Genomic DNA, 20123 nt, shown 5'->3' with positions numbered 1-20123 from the left:
GTCGCCGCCGGGAACCCCTTCCCGGCCCGACTTCTGTGCAGGTTCGCCGGAGCTTCGTGCCACCAGTCAAAGATCCACGTCAGCAGTCGAAGAGCGCCCCGTGCCCAGCGTCCGTTGATTCAGCATTCGGACAGGATCAGTGGCCATTTCCATCAAAGGAGGCTCCTTTACGACGCTCCTTGCGTGAATCCTACGTGAATCGAATATGAAGTAGTCGAGCACGATGACTCTGTCGTCGGAGTCGTGCTCCTGCGAGGGTTTTTAATCATCCTTATCGACATCGAAGCCAGGATCTCCTAGTCGTAGAATTTGAGATGACCTTCCATGGCAGACATGACACTCGAGAGCAAAAAGACATGGAGACAAAGAGGGAGGAGATCGAGAGAGGAGAATGAGGATAATATGGTGTTGCATTACTGATTTCCAGATGAATAATAATCTTATTATTATTTTATTAAAAATCGTCCCCCTTTACTAACTAATTTTGGTGAAGCCTAAAATTAATTTATGTTAATATCTTTTTTTCTATTCACACTAAAAATAATTCCAAGGTTTATTAGTAATTCTATAAGCGAAACAATAAGTGATTTTAAGTTCGAGACTCAGCTGCGACATATTATTATGAATTTTTCTCATCATTAAGTTTTTCTGATTGTTTTATATAAAAAAATATAATTCTTTTTAGTCCCACATCTTAGAATTGACAACACTATAATCAAAGAAGCTTCTATAAATATTTTAGACCGACAGTGTTAAAAAATATAATTTTCTTAGTTTTTTTACTAAGATAAGTAAAATATTAAATTAAATTAATTATTTTCATAGGTAAGGGTGACACTCGAAAATCCAAACAATTCAGATTTTCAAAGATCCAAATAATTCAGATTTTTAAAAGTCAGGTACTTTATCCTAATGATTCTACTTTAAATTAATATAATTTCATTATAAAGTTTTGATTACTTTAATTAATATAATTTCATTATAAAGGATTGATTTCAATGTATTATATTACACACACGACCCGTGTACACGATCACTAGTAATAATAAAGGAGGATCACTAGTAATAATAAAGGAGGAAGGAGGGTAAAATAGAAAATGAATTAAGTAAAATTAAATTATTTAAACAATTCTAAAATCAATATTGAAATGGAGATAATACAAAATCATCTATGATAAATTGATGATAAATCATTATTTAGATATTTTCAATAAAGAGCATTTGAATGGGCCATTAAGAGTTTTTATTGGCCTTAATTTAGTGGGTCCTGTTACTTTACTCACGTCTCCACCAGGCAATGCATGAGAGATCGAGGCGGCGGCCCCTCCGTTTTCCACCCAACCACCAACTTGGTACTTTTCAGCTCAATAGACATTAGTTCTGGCGGTCCCTCTTAAAAACAAATAGATTCTCTATTTTGATGACCCTTAATATCGGAATGGAAGAAGTAAATATATATCCACAGACACGTCTGGTTGGGTAACCCCGGCCCCTATTAAAGGCAGACGTCATGTTGTTCCACCACAAACAACCAGTGTCGTCCTTGATCGTCCGAGAGGCAGAGCCCTCCGTATCTCGGTCCACGTGCCTTGTTCCTCCTCTCCCGCCCCTTTTCGCTTCGGATCTCCGAAACCCTAATCGATCCAGCCATGGGCGCCGAGGGAGTGATGGATGGGCACTTCGTCTTCACCTACGGCACGCTCAAGCGCGGCTTCTCCAACCACAGCCTCATCCAGGAGCTGGTCTGCGCCGGGGACGCCTCGTTCGTCGGCGAGGCCCGCACGACCTGCCGCCTCCCGCTCGTCTGCGGCCCCTACCGCGTGCCCTTCCTCCTCAACTTTCCCGGCGCCGGCGAGCACGTCGCGGGCGAGCTCTACGCCGTCTCGCCGCGCGGGATCGCCCGGATGGACGAGCTCGAGGGCACCCGCCGCGGCCACTACGAGCGCCTCCCGATCTCCGTCGCCCTCCTTGGCCATCCTGTAAGCCCCAAAGTGGAAGTGGCTGCGGAGGCGTACTACGCGCACCCGAGCTACGCCGGCGAGCTGTGGCGGCGCAGCGAGGAGAGGGGATACGCCGGTTACTCGGAGAAGGAGGCGATGGGGTACGTGAAGCGGAAGGATCGCCCCCAAGACATCACCTTCCTCGAGCAGATCCGTCTCTTCGTCTCCTCGCCCTCCCCCCAGACTCAGACTTAGATCTGAACGCGTACGGTCTTTCTCCTCCTCCTCCCTCATTAAACTCGTGCTTTTGTCGTGTTTGCGTTCCCCTTTCCCGATCGGCGGCTGCCGAGATTGGTGCCTCTTTTTTCGTGATGGCAATCACCAATCCGTGGAGCGTAATTGTTCTGTAAACTACCCCCTTTCTTATTACGTAAAGCAATTTGCTTTCCTGTGATTCTATCTTCTTTCAAACAGAAATTGAAGAAACTGTGTATTGATTTGGATTGCTGGATTCAGGAATCCCTTTGCGTGTTCCTCATCATTGGATTCCACTAATTTGTCCGATCCTTCTAATAATCTAATATTTTTTATTCTATCAAGCTTTTGTCCAATTTGCAGTTGTGAAAACAGTTTAATCAGATTCATGCAAATGAAAAGGATTTCTGGTGTCAACTTGCAGGATGGTGTGAAATCGTAAGACCTGAGGTCATATCAAGCCTTTGGCGCCATATGTCTATGGGTTACGTGTCTGTTCTGCTCTTTTATCTTTGCCTCTCAATCTACTCCGGCCGATGTCAATTGTCTATTGAAGGATTTACATTCTGGAACCAAATTCTCTGTTGATTATTGGTGTTGAATTGAGTTTATTATCGAGTTTTTCATTCTCCCGACCCTTGGTCATGAATTGAGTTTTATCATGGCCTTTGGTTCCGGATTAACTTATCATTCTCTCTTGATCTGCAATCGGGTTTATTATTTTCTCTTGACTTTTGGTTTTCGGATTGAGCTTATCATTCTATCCTTATTATTCTCATCTGACTCAATCATTGATCAATTCTGTGTAAAAAACAAAGTAAAATTCATTGCCCTGGCGAATCCCCACGATTGAGCCATATTATTCGAGGGAGTAAATTAGAAAATCAAAACTAGTCATTACATGTGAAGGTAATTTCTCGATCTTTGTCGGGATTCGATTTATAGATCAAGTTTATACTTTAGGTCGTAGGTCGATTTTATTATTCTCTCTTGATTCTTAGTTGTAGATGGAACTTATTATTCTCTTTCAACCCTTGATCGTGGATTGAGCTTATCATTGTATCTCAATTCGAGGTTGCAAATCAAATTTATTATTCTCTTATGACTTAGTATCATGAATCAAGTTTATTATTCTCCCGAACATATTCATTCCCAAATTTTGTGTTTGGTTGACGGGAATGAAATTAAAATTTTGGAATGAAATCCAAAAATTTGGGGTTTGATGAAATCCATTTCTTCTTTTAGGTTTTGATGAGAATGAGAATGAAAATTAAGTTTTAGACGAAAATATTCTTAATATATTTATTAATTTTTCTTTCATATCAATTTTTTTCTTCTTATTCTTTCTCATTATACTTTTTCTCTCTTCAATTTCTCCCATCACACACTCTCTTCTCATTTTTCTACTACACTTTCTCTCTTCATTCTCTTCTATCATAGGTTTTTCCTTATCATAATTTCTCTCTCTTATCCTCTCTCGTTATTCTCTTTTTCTCCCATTACATTTTCTTTCATCATTTTTTCTCATCACACTTTCTTTCTCATCGTGCTTTCTCTCTCATCATACTTCTCTCTTTCTCAATTTCTCTCATTATACACTTTCTCTCCTTAATTTCTCTTATTATATTTTCTTTCTCCTTATTCTCTCTCACCATGCTTTCTCTCCCATTACACTTTCTCTGTTCATTTTTTCTTATCATATTTTCTCTCTTCATCTTCTCTTCTCATACTCTCTCATCATGCTTTCTCTCCCATCACACTCTCTTTCATTTTTTTTCATCACACTTTCTCTCTCATGACACTTTCTCTCTCATCATATTTTCTCTCCTTAATTTCTTCATCATACACTCTCTTTTTATTTTCTTTCATCACACTTTTTATCTCTTCATTCTCTCCTATCACACTTTTTCTTTCCTCATCTTCTCTCACCATGCTCTTTTCCATCGCACTCTCTTTCCTCATTTTCTTTTATCATACTTTCTCTCTTTTCATTCTTTCATATCATATTTTCTCTTTCATCACACTTTCTCTTTCATTATTCTCTCTCATCATATTTTTCTCTTATATTCAACTTTCTCTCATATCTATTTTTTTCTCTTATTTTCCTCTAAGGATAAAAAAAGGAATTTAGGTTCATTCTGATAGAAAAAATTCAACTAACCAAAAATTATTTTTAAGAATGATACCCATGCTCATACCATTCCCATTCCACAATACTATGATTCTCATTTCCATTCCCATTTCAATTCCTAAGAAAGAATCAAACGTCACCTTAGCTTATCATTCTCTTTCGACCATTAGTTGTGGACAAACTCAAACGTCACCATAGCTTATCATTCTCTTTCGACCATTAGTTGTGGACAAACGTATCATTCTCTCTTGACACTTGATCGTGAATTGAGCTTGTCATTTTCTCCCAAACTTGGGTTGTGAATCGAGTTTATCATTCTCCTAAACTTACTATTTTCTATTGATCTTCGGTTGTGAATTGAGCTTATTATTCTCTTTCGACCTTGTCATGGGTTGAACATACTATTCTCTTATGACCCTAAGTCATGGATCGAGCTCGTGTTCACCTCGAACTTGGCCAAAGGATTATTTGCTTTTTTCTTATCCTTTGTGAGTCGAGCTTTTGTTTTAGTCAGAACACAGGAAGAACGTTGGGCGAATACTCGACGATTGACTTAGCTCCAGCCTCTCCATGTCTTGGAAACTTGCAATTGTAGGACTCGAAAGTACAACAAGGGGGGTGGTGGCGGCAGAGGAGGGGGAGTGAATATTGCCAATTTACTTTCTTTTCTTAATTTTATTTTTCTTAATTTTTCCCTCTTACCCCATAGCTTTCATTCTATGCTTCGTACCTTCATCTTCCTCTATCCACCGTCGAAACCCTAATTCTCTGTTTCATTTGAGGTGCGGACAGAGGAGGGAACATATACTTTGTAGAAATAAAATCATTTGAACGAAGGAAGAGAAGAAAAGGTAAAGAGGAGGAGAGAAACAAATCCCGCAGAAAGCTTGTGAAAGGAAGAGGGAAAAAGAAGAAGAAAAAAATGATGAAAATAAGGAAAAGAAAAAAAAAAGACAAAGGGAGGTGTCGTAAAGGATCAACACACCCACTGAAGGGAGGTGTGGTAAAGGATCGACACACCCCGTGGAGGCAGGTGAAGCCCTTTGCGCATGCCAATTCCTTATGTGTCTTCATCCATATCAAGCAAGATGTAGTGGGAGAAGCAAATCAAGGTGTCAGTAATCCCTCGTAGGTCTGGCGGCAAGTCAATCCAATCTTCTTCCCAAGCTTTAAGATCCACTTGTTAGATTTTATAAATCCTATATGAATTGTAAAAATATACAAGAATCTAGGAAATACAAGAATTTTAAAAATATAGGAAATACAAAACAAGGATCTAGTTTCATCAAGAATTATCATAGAAAATAAATACATAAATTGAAAGTTACGAAGAACCTCAATTTAGCAGAATTGCTATTGTTTTTTGTGTAGTACTTTTGATTCCGAAATCTTGCGAAAAAAGAAGAAGAAGAGAACTAGTCTTCTAGAGGAATTAGGGTGACGACTCCTAAATCTCTTCACAAATGCCAAGCAAAGAGAATGGTCAGGATTCCCTAATCCAAAGGGGACTAAATCCATATATACTATGGACTCGTAACTGTTATTAACTCATCAATAATAATAGAGCAGACTAGTGAGTTCTACACATCTAAATCCACATCCATGAATTTAAACCCGCTATAATAATAATTAGATCGCTTAATTAGTTTGGATTCTTAATAGCATGAATATTTATGTTAACAAATTACCTATTAACCCACCAAATGAAAATTAAATCTAACACCATTCCAAATACACCAACAAAAATTAAAGAACAAATCTCAAGATCTCTCAAATAATCAAATAAACAAAACTACTATTTCCAAGCACAAAACACCAGCATTCGTCCCACCTTGAAAATCAGAAGGCCACTAGTGCAACTGCTTTCCGGTAACAAATTGAATCAATCTACAAATATCCCACACAAGCAAAATCTTTCCAGTATTGATTAAGAAAATCTACCATCGAAAATCCTTTGATTCTACAATCATATCTCATACCTTGTTAGAGGAACCGAAAGTTCCCATAAAAGACCCAATTCAATTGAATGCTTATTCTGTTATATTTGAGAGATGTCCTAAGACAATCGTCTTATGGAATGTACTATTTATTAGATAAATAAAGATTCACTATTTGAGTGTACATTCTTTATGTATATGATTAAATCTTAAACTCTTTTACTGAATGTTTGCAATATGATTCATAGCATGAGAGAACTTGTAATTAGATCACAACTAGTGACTATCTCTACATGTGCAAATATAAATGTATTAAAATAGTTTTTAGTCAATGAATTGATGAGTTCAAATATCATTGATTTTGAAAGACTAGTATATGTTATACTCCTTGATTTACCCAAACAGTTACTCCTCATTGGCTAGAGACATTGGGATGTCGAGAATTAAACATGGATGTTAACTAATTCATTGGAGTGACCTGTCATGAGACTTTATATGATTCTATACATATATGAATATGTCAATGAAGATCTCATTGCAGCTTAAGCGCGGCTTTGCTTCGACTTGAGATATTCAAGTCATCTTAGTTATGTAGAGTTATACTTTGACATCTTAGTTAATACATCCCCACGCAAGTATGGATATGTGGTGATTGTGTTGGTACAAAATTTAAAGTTTAGGTATTGTATTTCTACACCCTTATGCGCAACAGAAGTATAAAATTTATTTTATAATTTAACAATTAAATTAAAGGAGTGTTCATATGATTTTTTTTTAAAAACAAATAAACATGAGTATGATCTTTAATTTAAGTATGCATTATAATCTAACCATTCAAGTAATATTCTTAAAGCACAACAAAGATAAACTATCAATTAATTAATTTATCTAATGTCAATTTAATCTTTTTATTTAGGCATACAAAACTATCTAATTTAAACATACTAGATCATTTGAGTATAATCTAAATAAAACTATTAAGACATGTAGTAATATACAAATGAATCAAAACATAAGCTAAAACATACCTCCCAAATAACTTTTGTTTGGGGATGACTCCAACTATTTCAGGTTTAGTGAAATAGCTCTTCTTTGTTAGTCTTGAACTTGTGCTTCCTCCGTCTAATCTGGTCCACGATTGAAGTCCCCTTTCCAATGCTCGATCACACTAGAGATCAAGTATCATTTTTTATCAAGACGGTCGTAATAACTTCTTCAAAGATGAGGAAATTGTTGCCCAACCACCCCTTCACAAGGGGCTTCCAAATAGCCTTCATCAAGGGGTTGTAAAATACAAAAATTCTGCAAGTTGATGGGAGGCAACACCATTTTTTGAAGAGGAGAAGACATGAAAAGTAGATGAGATTCTTTTGATGGAACATAAGGAAGAAGATTACTGAAATAGGGAAACCAATGATTGTGTGACCCTCAATGGTTTAAAGATATAGCTAGCCATAGGTTCACAACTCTTTGTGATCCAGGACTACTATACTCATCCTTTTTACGGGTATACCCTTAGTAGCCCTATCCTATGATCAACGGCTTGATTATAGGAAATCAGAACTAATTTTGATTAGTACCCAATGAATCATGATAAAAGTATCTAGCAACACCACCCCATCATTCCCTAGGTATCACTGAATAGTGCTTGTAAGAATCAGTTGATTATGATTAACGTACAGTCTGGTCCCTTCATCTCATATATCTCAGTCGTATCTACAACTATTGGTACATCGAGGGTTATATATTGATTCAACAACCATGTGATGTATATTATAGTGACATCACATGTGCAACTAGGAAATTCCTTTCCTAAAGCACATCTCCAATCAGAGACTTCATACACTATATAATAATATATTACATAGGATATCCACATCCGCGGGTATATGGTGAATCTCCAACTATAATGCACTAACTTCTATATGTTTCGTTACTGTTGGTGTAATTAGCACTAATGGTTAAACTCGGGTTTTAATGAATGACATATGAATTAAAGTTAGATGTTGTATTTTCTAATCCGTTTACCAAGTGTGTAGGGATAAAATACTTGATGGGATTTGACACCAGACTGAAGTCTAGTTGGGTCAGGGAGGACCAGACGATTGATAGGAAGTCCAGCTGAGTCAAGGAGGACTAGACAGCTGGCAGAAAGTCCAGTCGGGTCAGGGAGGACTAGAAGACTGATTAAAGTCCAGATGGAGCATCTAGAAAGAAGACATGGTGGGTCAAGAGTCAAGTAAGTTTGTAATGGTAAGTGAGGTAAGCAACTGGAGGAGAGATCCAATGAGGATGCGTTCTCGGTTGAGGGAACAATATGCATGAGTCTGATCTAGGGTTTCAGTGAAACCCGAAGTTAGGACCAGACAGTCTTGAAACTGTCAAAATACTTATTTTATATATTATGTCCTATTTTGGTAACTTAGTAGTGCAGGAAATCAAAGCTAAAAGTTACCTAGAAAAAGGGGGTCTGAGCGCCCCGAAAGGCTTCAGGCGCCCAGAGGTTCGACACCCCAAGTGGGTCGAGGCGCCCAGAGGTCCGGACACCTCGAGTGGGTCTAGGCGCTTGGATGGGGTCGAACCTAGCCACACGAGCAACTTAGTTGGTATGCTCTGGTTGGACGACACACGTAAGGGTTCAGGTGCTTAGAGTTGGATCAACTTTCCTAGATAAAGCTTTATCGAGGTGCAGTCACATCAGTGGTCCAAGCGCTCGGGGGTGGTCTAGGCGCCTAGCCGTGGATAATCTAGTGATGAACCAGGATCGGATAGGCCTAAGGCAGGCGCTCAAGGGTTGTCTAGATAGTTATAAAGGGTTATAAAGTAAGCTTTGACCAGCAGCATCAGAACAACATTTGCTCCAACTTTCTTACTCACGCGTTGCTCTAAGAAGATTTCTATGACACTGAAATGCTACTCCGACAACCAATACTCAAGATACTACTCTTCTTGTTGTTGGTATATTTTACTTATTTGCTTTGTACTTAAAATTTATATAATTATTCGAGCTTATAGTGATTGCCCAATGAAAGCACTCATCAAGTATAGGCCTTAGAGTAAGAGTCGTCGAAGCCTCCGAACTAAGTAAAACAAACTCGTGTTAGCATTTAGTTTTCTCTTTATATTTTCTGCTACATTCTTGAGTTTTCAAAAAACATGAAAAAGTGACTCGTGCTATTCACCTCCTCTTGCACTTTATAATCCTTGAATTAGTATTAGAGTAGGGTCGCTCTAAATTGATGAAACCACTATATACCTTTTTTTGAGTTTTGATTTTTTATTTTTTTCACCATTAGTCAGAATTGATGTAATCATCTCTTCTGATATATTTCTTATTTTCTATTATTTTTCTCGAAATTGGTACAATACAATTTGAGCCATTTTTATATTTATTCTCCCATACTACTAATCCCAAGATAAAGTCTTAGAAATTACTTCTTGTCTATATCTCTTGCAAATATATCAATGTCTCATCAAGAAGGACAAAGTATCCACGATCCATCACCATACGATCATGAAGATTTTAACTATTGTGGCAAGCAATGGAATGGATCTTACGAAGTATAAATTTTGACAATTTATTGATATTAAAAAAGCCTTCTCGAGACTCAGAGTTTAACAAAAAGAAAAAATTGAGTTAATTTATAATATTTTACCTAACGATGTTATATGCTCATTGGAAAAATACAAGAATGCATACAAGCTTTAGACTTAGTTGATCAAGCGCTTGGGGTTTACCCCACATGCGTCTAACGCTTGTATACCTATATGTACCTCCCTCCATATCCATGAGGCTGGCACTAGTGGGTCGTTAATATAGCGAATCTACATTTTTTTAGACTTAGTTGATCAAGTTTCATGAGAAGTCAATATAGACAATTACAACTTATCTAAATTCACTAGGAATACTAGATTCATCGAGTCCATGAAAACATCTAGGGCACTGGTAAGCCTAAATGGCAATACCAAGGACTCATAATGTCCATACAATAGGCGCATTTAATCATAAAATCACTGACAACGAGTTTGTAATCTGATCACCAACTGCAAATCACCAATTCCATAAGTATCACAGACATGCTACTCCCCATGTCACTATCAACAATAAATACCAAATAATAGACTATCAAGTCAAATATCTACTAATAGATCATCTGAGAACTACATATCACAACATCTGATGTCACAATATCCACGAATCTCAAATCATCCCCAACGTTAATCAAACCTGATAGCTTCCAACACAATGGTAGCGAAAAAGGAAGGCATTAAACCTTCAACACCCACTGCCAACAAATTTAAATATATCCATCAAGGTTCAACATTGTATGTCCAAGTTGTACCAACCAAAGGGATCATACCATACGGGTAAATTTGTGGCAGCATATAAATTTTCAGTGAGACAAACTTATCATATGCTCACAAATCCAACTTCCAATGATCGTTTTTTATCATGGGATACTATCAAGATGTAGAAATATATCACCATCCTACTAGAGACGTATGACTATTGAAGTCCAAGGGGCATCCCTTGACTTCCTGATCGATGATCAACAACTCTTCAAATGGTAGAGATATAGCCAATCCATGCAATATGCGTATAAAAACTCCATTAATTTTACCCAGAAATGTCCTCCAACATAGATAGTAACTGCTTGACTTATATTGACGAAACAGAATACTCTTTAGTCATTAGTCTCGACGAATTCTAAAGATGGTTGGTCCAAGTCCTGCATGGTTACTATCCTTACTCGATCATTTGAGTACAACACAATAAGTGACCAATCAGTATATGTCTAAAAGTTTGTCAAATCTTATTATTTTAGGTACTCAAATATCCATAATAAGGAAATGATAATCCAAAGTCTAAAGGGTCACTTAACTTCTTTATTGAGAGTCTACCCATTAAGAGGATATTACCACAACTCTCAACATTGTGCTCATAAATGTCCTCCAACAAGTGTTGATAAAAGATCAAACACTCTGATAGAGTAAAAGATCATGTAATCAAGATCTTGAGCTACTTGATAGAGACAATGTTAGTTAAGTCAACTAACCATTATCTTGTAACCCATCATACTATGATTACTCTACTTGAGATTTAGGAACCTCTAATGATGAGCCATGCACACAATGGTAAGGAGCACTATCACTAGATAGCTGGTAGAAATGACTGCCAATCGACACTTTACCCCTCGAAAATTATCATATGATCTTTCCATTTAGCAATAGTTGGATTTCATAGGTGTTAATCAACTAACACCACCTTCTCCATATCATTATGGGTCATATATCTATGTATTGCCGATGATTTCACTCATATCTGATCGGTCCATGAGTTAGGATCTCCCATGGAACTGCGTTAGGTGAGTCGACTGACCATTCTCTTATAAACCATTATACTACCAAAGGAGGTAGAGAAGTACTCTCTCTTAAAACACCTCAAATTAATCATCAAGTGATGCATTGTTCTAAAAAAACATCTTTTCCATCTTCCTTTACATGGTGCCTGGTAACATAAAGGATAAGTAACTAACTTCATCTATCCCACATTAGTACAAGCCATATATCCGAATGCACTCTCCAAGTTATACACCCTAGTAACGGTTGTATGCCATAAGTGTTAAGCAGCTTGTTTTATACGTTTCCATATCAATGGAGGTTAGCTACCCGAATGTACCTTCTAGGTTATTCTACCAGGTATATACAATCTATGGTCAAAGTTCTCATGGAATAGGATACATCGATCCTCTATAGATTGGTCAAGCCAACAATGGTATGCAACTAATTCAGTCCTTTCTATGTCTGTATAAGTCATGCACTCAAATATATCTTTCAGGTTATCCAACCAAGTATAAATATCTCAAGGGTTAGATTCTCCATGAAATAGAGAAAGTCAGTCCCCTTCTGACCGAACCAAAAAAAGTAAATCGATCCTCTACTGACCAAACCAACAAGAGTAAATCAGTCCTCTACTAACTGAACCAATAAGAGTAAATCAATCCTATACTAACCAAGTGGTAAATTAGTCCTCTGCTGACTGAGCCAACAAGAATATATAACTCTATCCACTACCCAACTAGTAATAGCAGGGGTTAGTATGTGACTCTAACTCTCACCCAACTGGTTGTAGTAGAAGTTAATACTACTGGTGGTAGGGTAGAAGGAATCCCTTGAGACTGTAATCTCTGATCTCTAGTAGGGTTTGATGGACCTAAACAGTGGCTGAGCCACACATGTCATACATATCACAAATAACTAGACAAGTATCAATAGAAGTGTGTGATAACATTTATACAAGCTTACCACCTATAGCTTGGAGATGTCTTACCGCTGCCTGGTCCCAAAACTCGAAAAGTCACATCAAGAAAATAAATCTCATAAACTTGTGTCTCTGATATCAATAAATTGTCCTTGCCCGACAAACGGATATCATCTCCCCTGTAACAGTGACAAATGAAACCTGGATACATAGCCACTCGACCATACAAGTATAATAACCTACATCCCACATGACTGTAAATAAAACACAACCATGTAGTTTAATATGCAACCCATAAGGCTGGATCAACAACACACAGTTGTATACACAACCCATATAGTTGGAATATAAAACACAGCGGAACACATATGAAAGCCACACAATCCAAAATGATACAATGCGTGTCAGCATGACTTAAACACAACAAATACTGAAAATGGTAAAGTAGTCACAAGGCTAAATACCAAATCCAAATCTAATTACTACAATACCAAAACTATAAGGAAAACATGCAAGAAAGCAAAAGAGAAGGAAAGTCCATGCTCAGATGTGACGTGGGACCAACATACAGGATATTCCAAGTGACTCCACAATATTCTACCTGCTACTTGAGGAAAAAAATAATACACAAATGGGGCGGTGAGTGAAGGTGACTCAATGGGCAATAAATAAGATAGTGCATGATCAATATAAAACATATAGATCAAAGTATACACTGTCAGTAGGGAAATGAGAATATGATCATATACAACAAAATCAATGCACATAACCATAACTGACATAATAAATGCATATACTCAATCTAGAACCAACATATTGTTGGGTTCTTCGAGCCGCGAAAACCGCTTTTTCGCGTCGCGGAAACCCCAAAGGACCCAAAGCCGTAGATCAGTGCAAAGATTCGTATAAAAATTCGAAAAAATATTTCTTGTACGAGTTCAAAAACTGATCTACTACTTAGATCTATGAGGAAAAAGTGTTTACCCTTGATGCGATGCCCTTCGCGTTCCCGCTCGTCCAAATGATGCCGGATCTCAAGACCGTCAAGCGCCGGTCCTCTAGAAGTATCCACACGGACACACTAGATGGAGATGACCAAAAACCAAGGTGTGCTAGCACCTATGTGGTTCGGCCAAGGGAGGAGAGGGAGAGGGAGAGCTTGAGAGGGAGAAGGAGGAAGATGCACACACGTGAATGAAAAATGAATTTTTTCCACCCAAAAACCAAGTGGCCGGCCACATTTCAAAATTCACATTAATTGCATTAATTGCAATTAATATGAAACCATAAAATCACATTAATTGCATTAATTGCAATTAATATGAAACCATTAAGAGAGTGGCTTTGTTACTTCCATGAGGTGGCACCCATGATGATGTGGAACATCATTATTGGTCCACCTAATGCCAACTCACCAATGAGGTGGCAAAAAGGTCAAGTCAAAATTGACCTTTGGTCTTCCTTCTCAAGTCAAGTCAAACTTGACTCAATCTCTACCATGGTGGATCTAATCCAACCATTTGATTCGAGCCAACTTAATATAATGAATCTAATTCATTAAATTAAATTGATTCAATGAGTCAAAATCTAAATTAGACTCATTGAACACATGAATCAACTTGAGTCGAACTCAAGTTAGCCCAATTAGGATTACTCTTAATCCAATTTGATTCATCAAATGAATCTAATCCTCTTGGTTCATCATATGAACCTAATCTCCATCTAATTGTCCTAAGTGTGTGACCCTATAGGTTCTTGTAACGTTGGCAATGCCCTAAACCCATTTAGGAGCATAAGTAATGAGCGGTATCTAGCAACACATCATTACTACCCAAGTTACAAGAATGTCGAGATCCGACATCACCTTGTGACTACCAATTGTGACTACTTACAAAATAATGACAAGTGTCCTTCTATCCTAGACATCTAGATTGATCAATGTGAGGCATAGACCGTGTCATCCTCTAATCAATCTAAATCTTGAACTCCAAGTAGACTCACTCGATCAAATGAGCTCAACATCTAATGTTGACTCATTTGGGCATGGCCATGCGCTTAGTGGTCTCACTCTATCATGAATAGCGATGTCGCTCCCGTCATATGGGAGGGATAGATCCCATCTACATCACTCACATCCCTCTGCATAATTCGTTACATACCCAGTAATCACCTTTATAGTCCACCCAGTTACGGGTGACGTTTGACGAAACTAAAGTACATAACTCCTTATGTAGGGATCCATGGTGACTTCAGGTCTAAGGACTAATAGTCATACTAATAGCCACATGAGAAAGTATATGACACTCATATAACGATCCATGATACTTTCTCATGGCGGGTCATTCAGTATACATTCTCTAATGCATACCCATGTGTCAGCTTGATATCTCTATATCCATGACTTGTGAGATCAAGTCATCGAGCTGACCTACATGCTAGTCTTATTGTATTAACATTGTCCCTGAATGCTAATACTCGACTAGGAATGATTTAGAGTAGTATTCCCTATATCATCTCACTATCGATTCAACTAATCGATTGATATAGGTATGAACCTTCTACTCAAGGACGCTATTATACTTAGTCTATTTGGCACTAATATAAATAAGTATAATAACCAAACAAATGCCTTTATTAATATACAAGAATATGATATACATGAGTCCGTACAATCATCAAATGATTGGCTCTAGGGCTCTAACTAACACATATATTGTATAGTGATTAGTAAACTCACTAGGGATCAGCAACAAATCTGCTCGTAACACTTGAGCAATATAACTGACAACATATATACGTATGATTAATGAACATGTCTGAAGCATGACAACTATATGCAACAATCATATCTCAAGCAAATGCAAAAATCACAAGCAAATACAAATATATCTCTAAAAGATGCACTGCGCATCATATGAATATTCATTCATGCATCATGGTCACTCCTAACCACCTCTCAAGACACTTTGACCCCCTGTGTTCCAAGAGACCGAATTTGTGACAACTGTACTACCCTCTGGACACCACTATAGAGCCACCAAGGCAGATAGTTCGCTAAGTAGTTATCTAACTACATAGCAACAGGGTCCCTAACTGCTTGTAGCTCTCTCCCCTAACAACTGTACTACCCTTCAAATTGGGATATGCCTGATACGGTGTGTGCTAAAAATATGTTTCATAAATATGCATAGTGGAAGACTTAACGATAAATAAACTAATTTATTGTATCGCACACACCACATGCATGCAAGATATAATTAAGCAGACATGATCATAAAATAAAATGCAATCAAATAACAATGATTCTTGGTATACCTTACGGATGACCTGTAATGAGAAGGGTATCAACCTTTGCAACATTATCGAACCTCGCCTCTATTTGTATCCACGTTGAGCTCTTCAAGACAACTCCAAGAGAACAAGCTTCACCTTTGGAAGGTACAAGCCACGAGCGAAGGAGGAGAATCAAGAAGAGGAAGAAGAAGTAAAAGTAAGATCTTCTTCTTTTGGATGGTTCACGGCAACAAGAGGAGACCCTCTTGTTGTGGTCGGAGACAAGAGAGAGGGGGAGGGAGAGAGAGGTATTGAGTTTAGGTTTTTAAAATCTAATCAAGACAATAATGAATTATGTCTTAATTCTCTCTTAACCAAATCAATATATAGTCCTCTTTAATGAGTTGGATTAGAAAGCCCAAATCTAGTCCATTATGCCTTAACTAAAAATTAGCCCATTAACCCCTTGGTTTAGTTCACAACTAAATCAAGTTGGTTCATGGCTAAACCAAATTGGCTTATAACTAAATCAAATAGGGTCCAACTCTTTCATAAGAGATGTGGCTCATCGGCGCTTTCGTTTTGACAAATATTTTCATATTTGTTTTATGTATGGTCCAACCAAACATTTATCTCTTGATTTGAGAATCATATTCTCTATATTATTTTAAGTCTTTTAGAGACTCGTAGTATGTGTGACTCAATAGGTTCTTAGTTTATCTTGTTCGTTCATAATTAACTACTTAATTATGGAACAATCATGAGTGACACCTAGTAGTACATCATGATCCCCAATTAATCAAAAAATTACAGTTGATCTTAGAACTAATTCTGAACCCTTCAGTAGCTATAATGAGTCGTGCCTCATTCCTTTCACTCATTTTATACCCACTTGGTTTAGGACATGATCTATATGTCTACCCCCACTAGGCTGACTACATCACACCTAGCTCAAGTAATACTTCCTTGGTTTGCAGATTCAAATTACTCGTATATGTGTACAAGAATCCCATACTCTTAACATATGATGCTTTGGCCAAACACTTTGAATAATAATCCTAACGAGTGACCATAAGGTATACGTCTTCTCGGAAGGAGTTGTGAATTCTCTGTGGGCTATCCAAACACCTTTGGGTACTTTGACTTATACCCAATTATCTCAGGGCCACACCTCCAAGAGATGTTTGCCTAAGATGTCAAAGTATAAGTCTCTATGACCAAGATAAATTGTATACCTCAAGTCGAAGAAAATTTGCACTCAAATTATAGTAAGAACTTCACAGACATATCCATATATGTAGAGAATCATATGAAGTCTTGCAACAAGTCACTTCAATAAACTAGTTACCATAACTAGCATTAACGTTTAACTCTCGACATCTCAATATCTCCAGCTAGTGAGAAATGACTGCTTTGCCAAACCAAGGAGTATAACCCGTGCTAGTCTTATAGAATTGATGATGCCTGAATGTACCAATTTGACGACTAGAAAAAATCTAATACGTTCATAATTGCACATGTAGAGATAATCATAAGTTGTGATCCAATCACAAATTCTCTCATGCTATGAATTGTATTGTAGACATTCAATAAATGAGTTTAAGACTATTCAAACATATAATATGCACTCAAATAGAGAATATATATTTATCAAATAAATAGTAAAATCATAAGGCGATTGCATTAGGACATCCCTCAAAATCTATTATAGATACCAATACTCATGAGTAGCTGAGGCGGGTAGTGTATATTACTGAGTGACCAAGTGAACACAACATGATTAGCTCCACTCCAAACTACCACTCTCCCACAATGGCTGAATGTGCAGCTAAAAATGACTGATAACTCCCTCAACCATAAGGAAGACTTTGGTTGTCAGCATGCAGTGTAATGATGGACATAATGTAAATAATCATGATATAGACATAGTCATCATCAATACATCAACACAATCAACATAAGTACCTCCACTACATGATCCATCAAACACCTATATCTATAGGTATGGATAGATCCAACCGGTGTCTACTAAATAACAAATATAGTAAGTAGCATTAACTATAGTATACACTAGACACGTATGCACTCTATAACATAGATATAATCATCACGATATCTCTAATAATCACACTAGACATGTGTGCTCACCCAACATAGGTATAATCGATATGATTCCTATGATAGTACATACTAGACATGTGTGCACACACAACATAAGTGTAATCAATATGATTCCTCCAATAATATCCACTAGACACGTGTACACACACAACATACAAATGGACAGTCAATAAGGTAACTCCTACAACATATATCAATCATTTGTGCATACAATATCATATGCATAATCAGCATGTTTACTCAGTAAGCATGATATACCCTATAGTACATACTCTACATGTGTATATACAATAGAGTATAGATATCCAAAGACAAGATTGCACATGAAATAACTAGATCATCTCTAAGATTAAGTAGATTGTAGGTGCAGTAGAGGCCGGCAAGAGTGGGGTGAATTACTTGAAAAAAATAAAGTATACTCTCCTCGTCTTTCAACTGAAAAAGATAGCAATAATTAAAAATTAAAATTAATAGAAATAAAGAAAAAGAACTCAGCAATTTACTTGGTTACAACCAAGACGGTTGTTAATCCAAGGCAGAAGAAAAGGACTTTGAAAAAATCTCCTTCTCTGAAGGCGGAGAAGCCTTTTACACAATGGAAAACTCAGACAAGTTGCTAGGAATGACTACAGAGTTGAAATAACAATTGATTAATAATTCCTAGCTCCAGGGGTCTTTTTATAGCCCCTAGAAAATCTATCCCGAAGGTCCAAGGCGCCTCCAATAGAGGTCCAAGGTGCCTCCAAGTGAGTGATCGGATAGAACTCTATCCGAATCTAAACGGTTAGTTTGACCTGGTTGAAGGCGCCTTCAACAAGGACTGAAAGCGCCTTCAAGCTGGAGGCGCCTCCAATGCCTGATGGAGGCACCTCCAAGCTGGCAGCTTTTCCAGCTTGCTTCTTTGCTTCGACTTCCGAAGTTCCGTTCTTTTGGGTGATTCCAGCCAACCGAAATAGGGCTCACCCGAACCCAATTTCTGACCTTCTCCTCGAGCAGTCTTCCGTCCCAGCTTTACATCCCTCGAACGCCGCACACGTTATTCTCGCCCACCGGTGTACTCTTCTGCAGCTCTCTCGTCCTTCAGACACACTGAGCCTGTCGGCTCCCTTCCTATGTCGTCCTTCTCGCTAGATGCATCTTCCACTTGACTTCCTGCGCTCCTAAGCTCCTGCACACTCAGACACAGGGATCAAACACAAAGCAGGACCTAACCACCTTAGTTGATCACATCAAAACAACCACGGGATTTAATAATCTCCCCCTTTTTGATGTGCATCAACCCAAGTTCAAGTTAGGGTAAAAATAGACAACTAGTAATTTTAAAGAAAATTACTTAAACTAACATGTTAAGCATAAATTTGCAATCAATAAAATTGTAACTATTTAATTTAGAATTAAATAGAATATTTCAGAAAAAAATTTTAAAACTCAAAGTTTTGAAAAAATTCTCTCCCCCTAAACTTGTACCTTTTCTCTCCCCCTTTGATCATAGCAAAAATAGGGTAATAATAAGAGAGTATGAATTTCTGAGCAAAATGAATTTTTAGAATTTTCTAAAAAAAATTCTAAGTAAAATGAATTTTTAGAATTTTAAAAATAATTTCAAAAAAAAAATGACCTTAAAAAAATTCTAAGTAAAATTTTTGAAGATTTTCAAAGACAATATTTGAAAAACTTTCAAAGTATTATTTAATTATTGTTTAATGCTTTTTCAGAAAGTTAATTAAATATTTTATTTCAATATTTCAGCTTCCAGGTCATGGCGAGGCACTAGGCCTTCTTGGTTATTGGAGCAACAACCACTTCCTTAGACAAAACCTCATAGAGAAATTTTAACGTTTAATTTTCTTGCTGGAAACTTTAATAAAAAAAGAAATTTAGTCTAATAAAGCTTTTGGAACCTAATAGAGGTTCCTTCCTATTGGATTAACCAGAAACTTAGGGGGTATATAATTCTTGAGTATTTTCCTAAGCTGATCTTGATGATGTTTAACATACCAGTTTAATTTTTCATAAATCCTAAGTTTTGACTTTTGAAAATGATCTTGTTCGAGAGTTGAGTCGATAGAAGCTGGGGGCGTGGCGCTCTCAGCTGACTCTGCGTAGACTCCGGGATGACGTGGTCTTCGGTGAACCTGCAACAAGACCGAGCCGGGAAGGGGATCTCGGCGACGACCCTCCGACGCTTAAGTCAGGCGAGAGGA

The 20123-nt window shown here is 37.4% G+C and overlaps 1 protein-coding gene across 1 annotated transcript; it reads left to right on the top strand.

Moving 5' to 3' along the window:
• The first annotated feature begins 1418 nt into the window (after window positions 1-1418).
• On the top strand, window positions 1419-2881 carry LOC122000302 (putative gamma-glutamylcyclotransferase At3g02910). The gene is made up of 2 exons (XM_042554754.1): window positions 1419-2205; window positions 2620-2881. Exon 1 carries the CDS (start codon window positions 1650-1652, stop codon window positions 2193-2195), a length of 546 nt encoding a protein of 181 aa, XP_042410688.1. The 5' UTR covers window positions 1419-1649; the 3' UTR covers window positions 2196-2205; window positions 2620-2881.
• Window positions 2882-20123: the final 17242 nt, after the last annotated feature.

Source organism: Zingiber officinale, chromosome 7A (assembly GCF_018446385.1).
Source record: "Zingiber officinale cultivar Zhangliang chromosome 7A, Zo_v1.1, whole genome shotgun sequence".
In the NCBI taxonomy this organism is placed as follows: Eukaryota; Viridiplantae; Streptophyta; class Magnoliopsida; order Zingiberales; family Zingiberaceae; genus Zingiber; species Zingiber officinale.
The sequence above is the reverse complement of the archived record's forward strand: the minus strand, read 5'-3'. Positions and strand labels throughout refer to the sequence as shown.

Excerpts from the sequence above, each read along its gene's own strand:
- LOC122000302 (XM_042554754.1), top strand. The coding sequence starts at position 1,650 with ATGGGCGCCGAGGGAGTGATGGATGGGCACTTCGTCTTCACCTACGGC.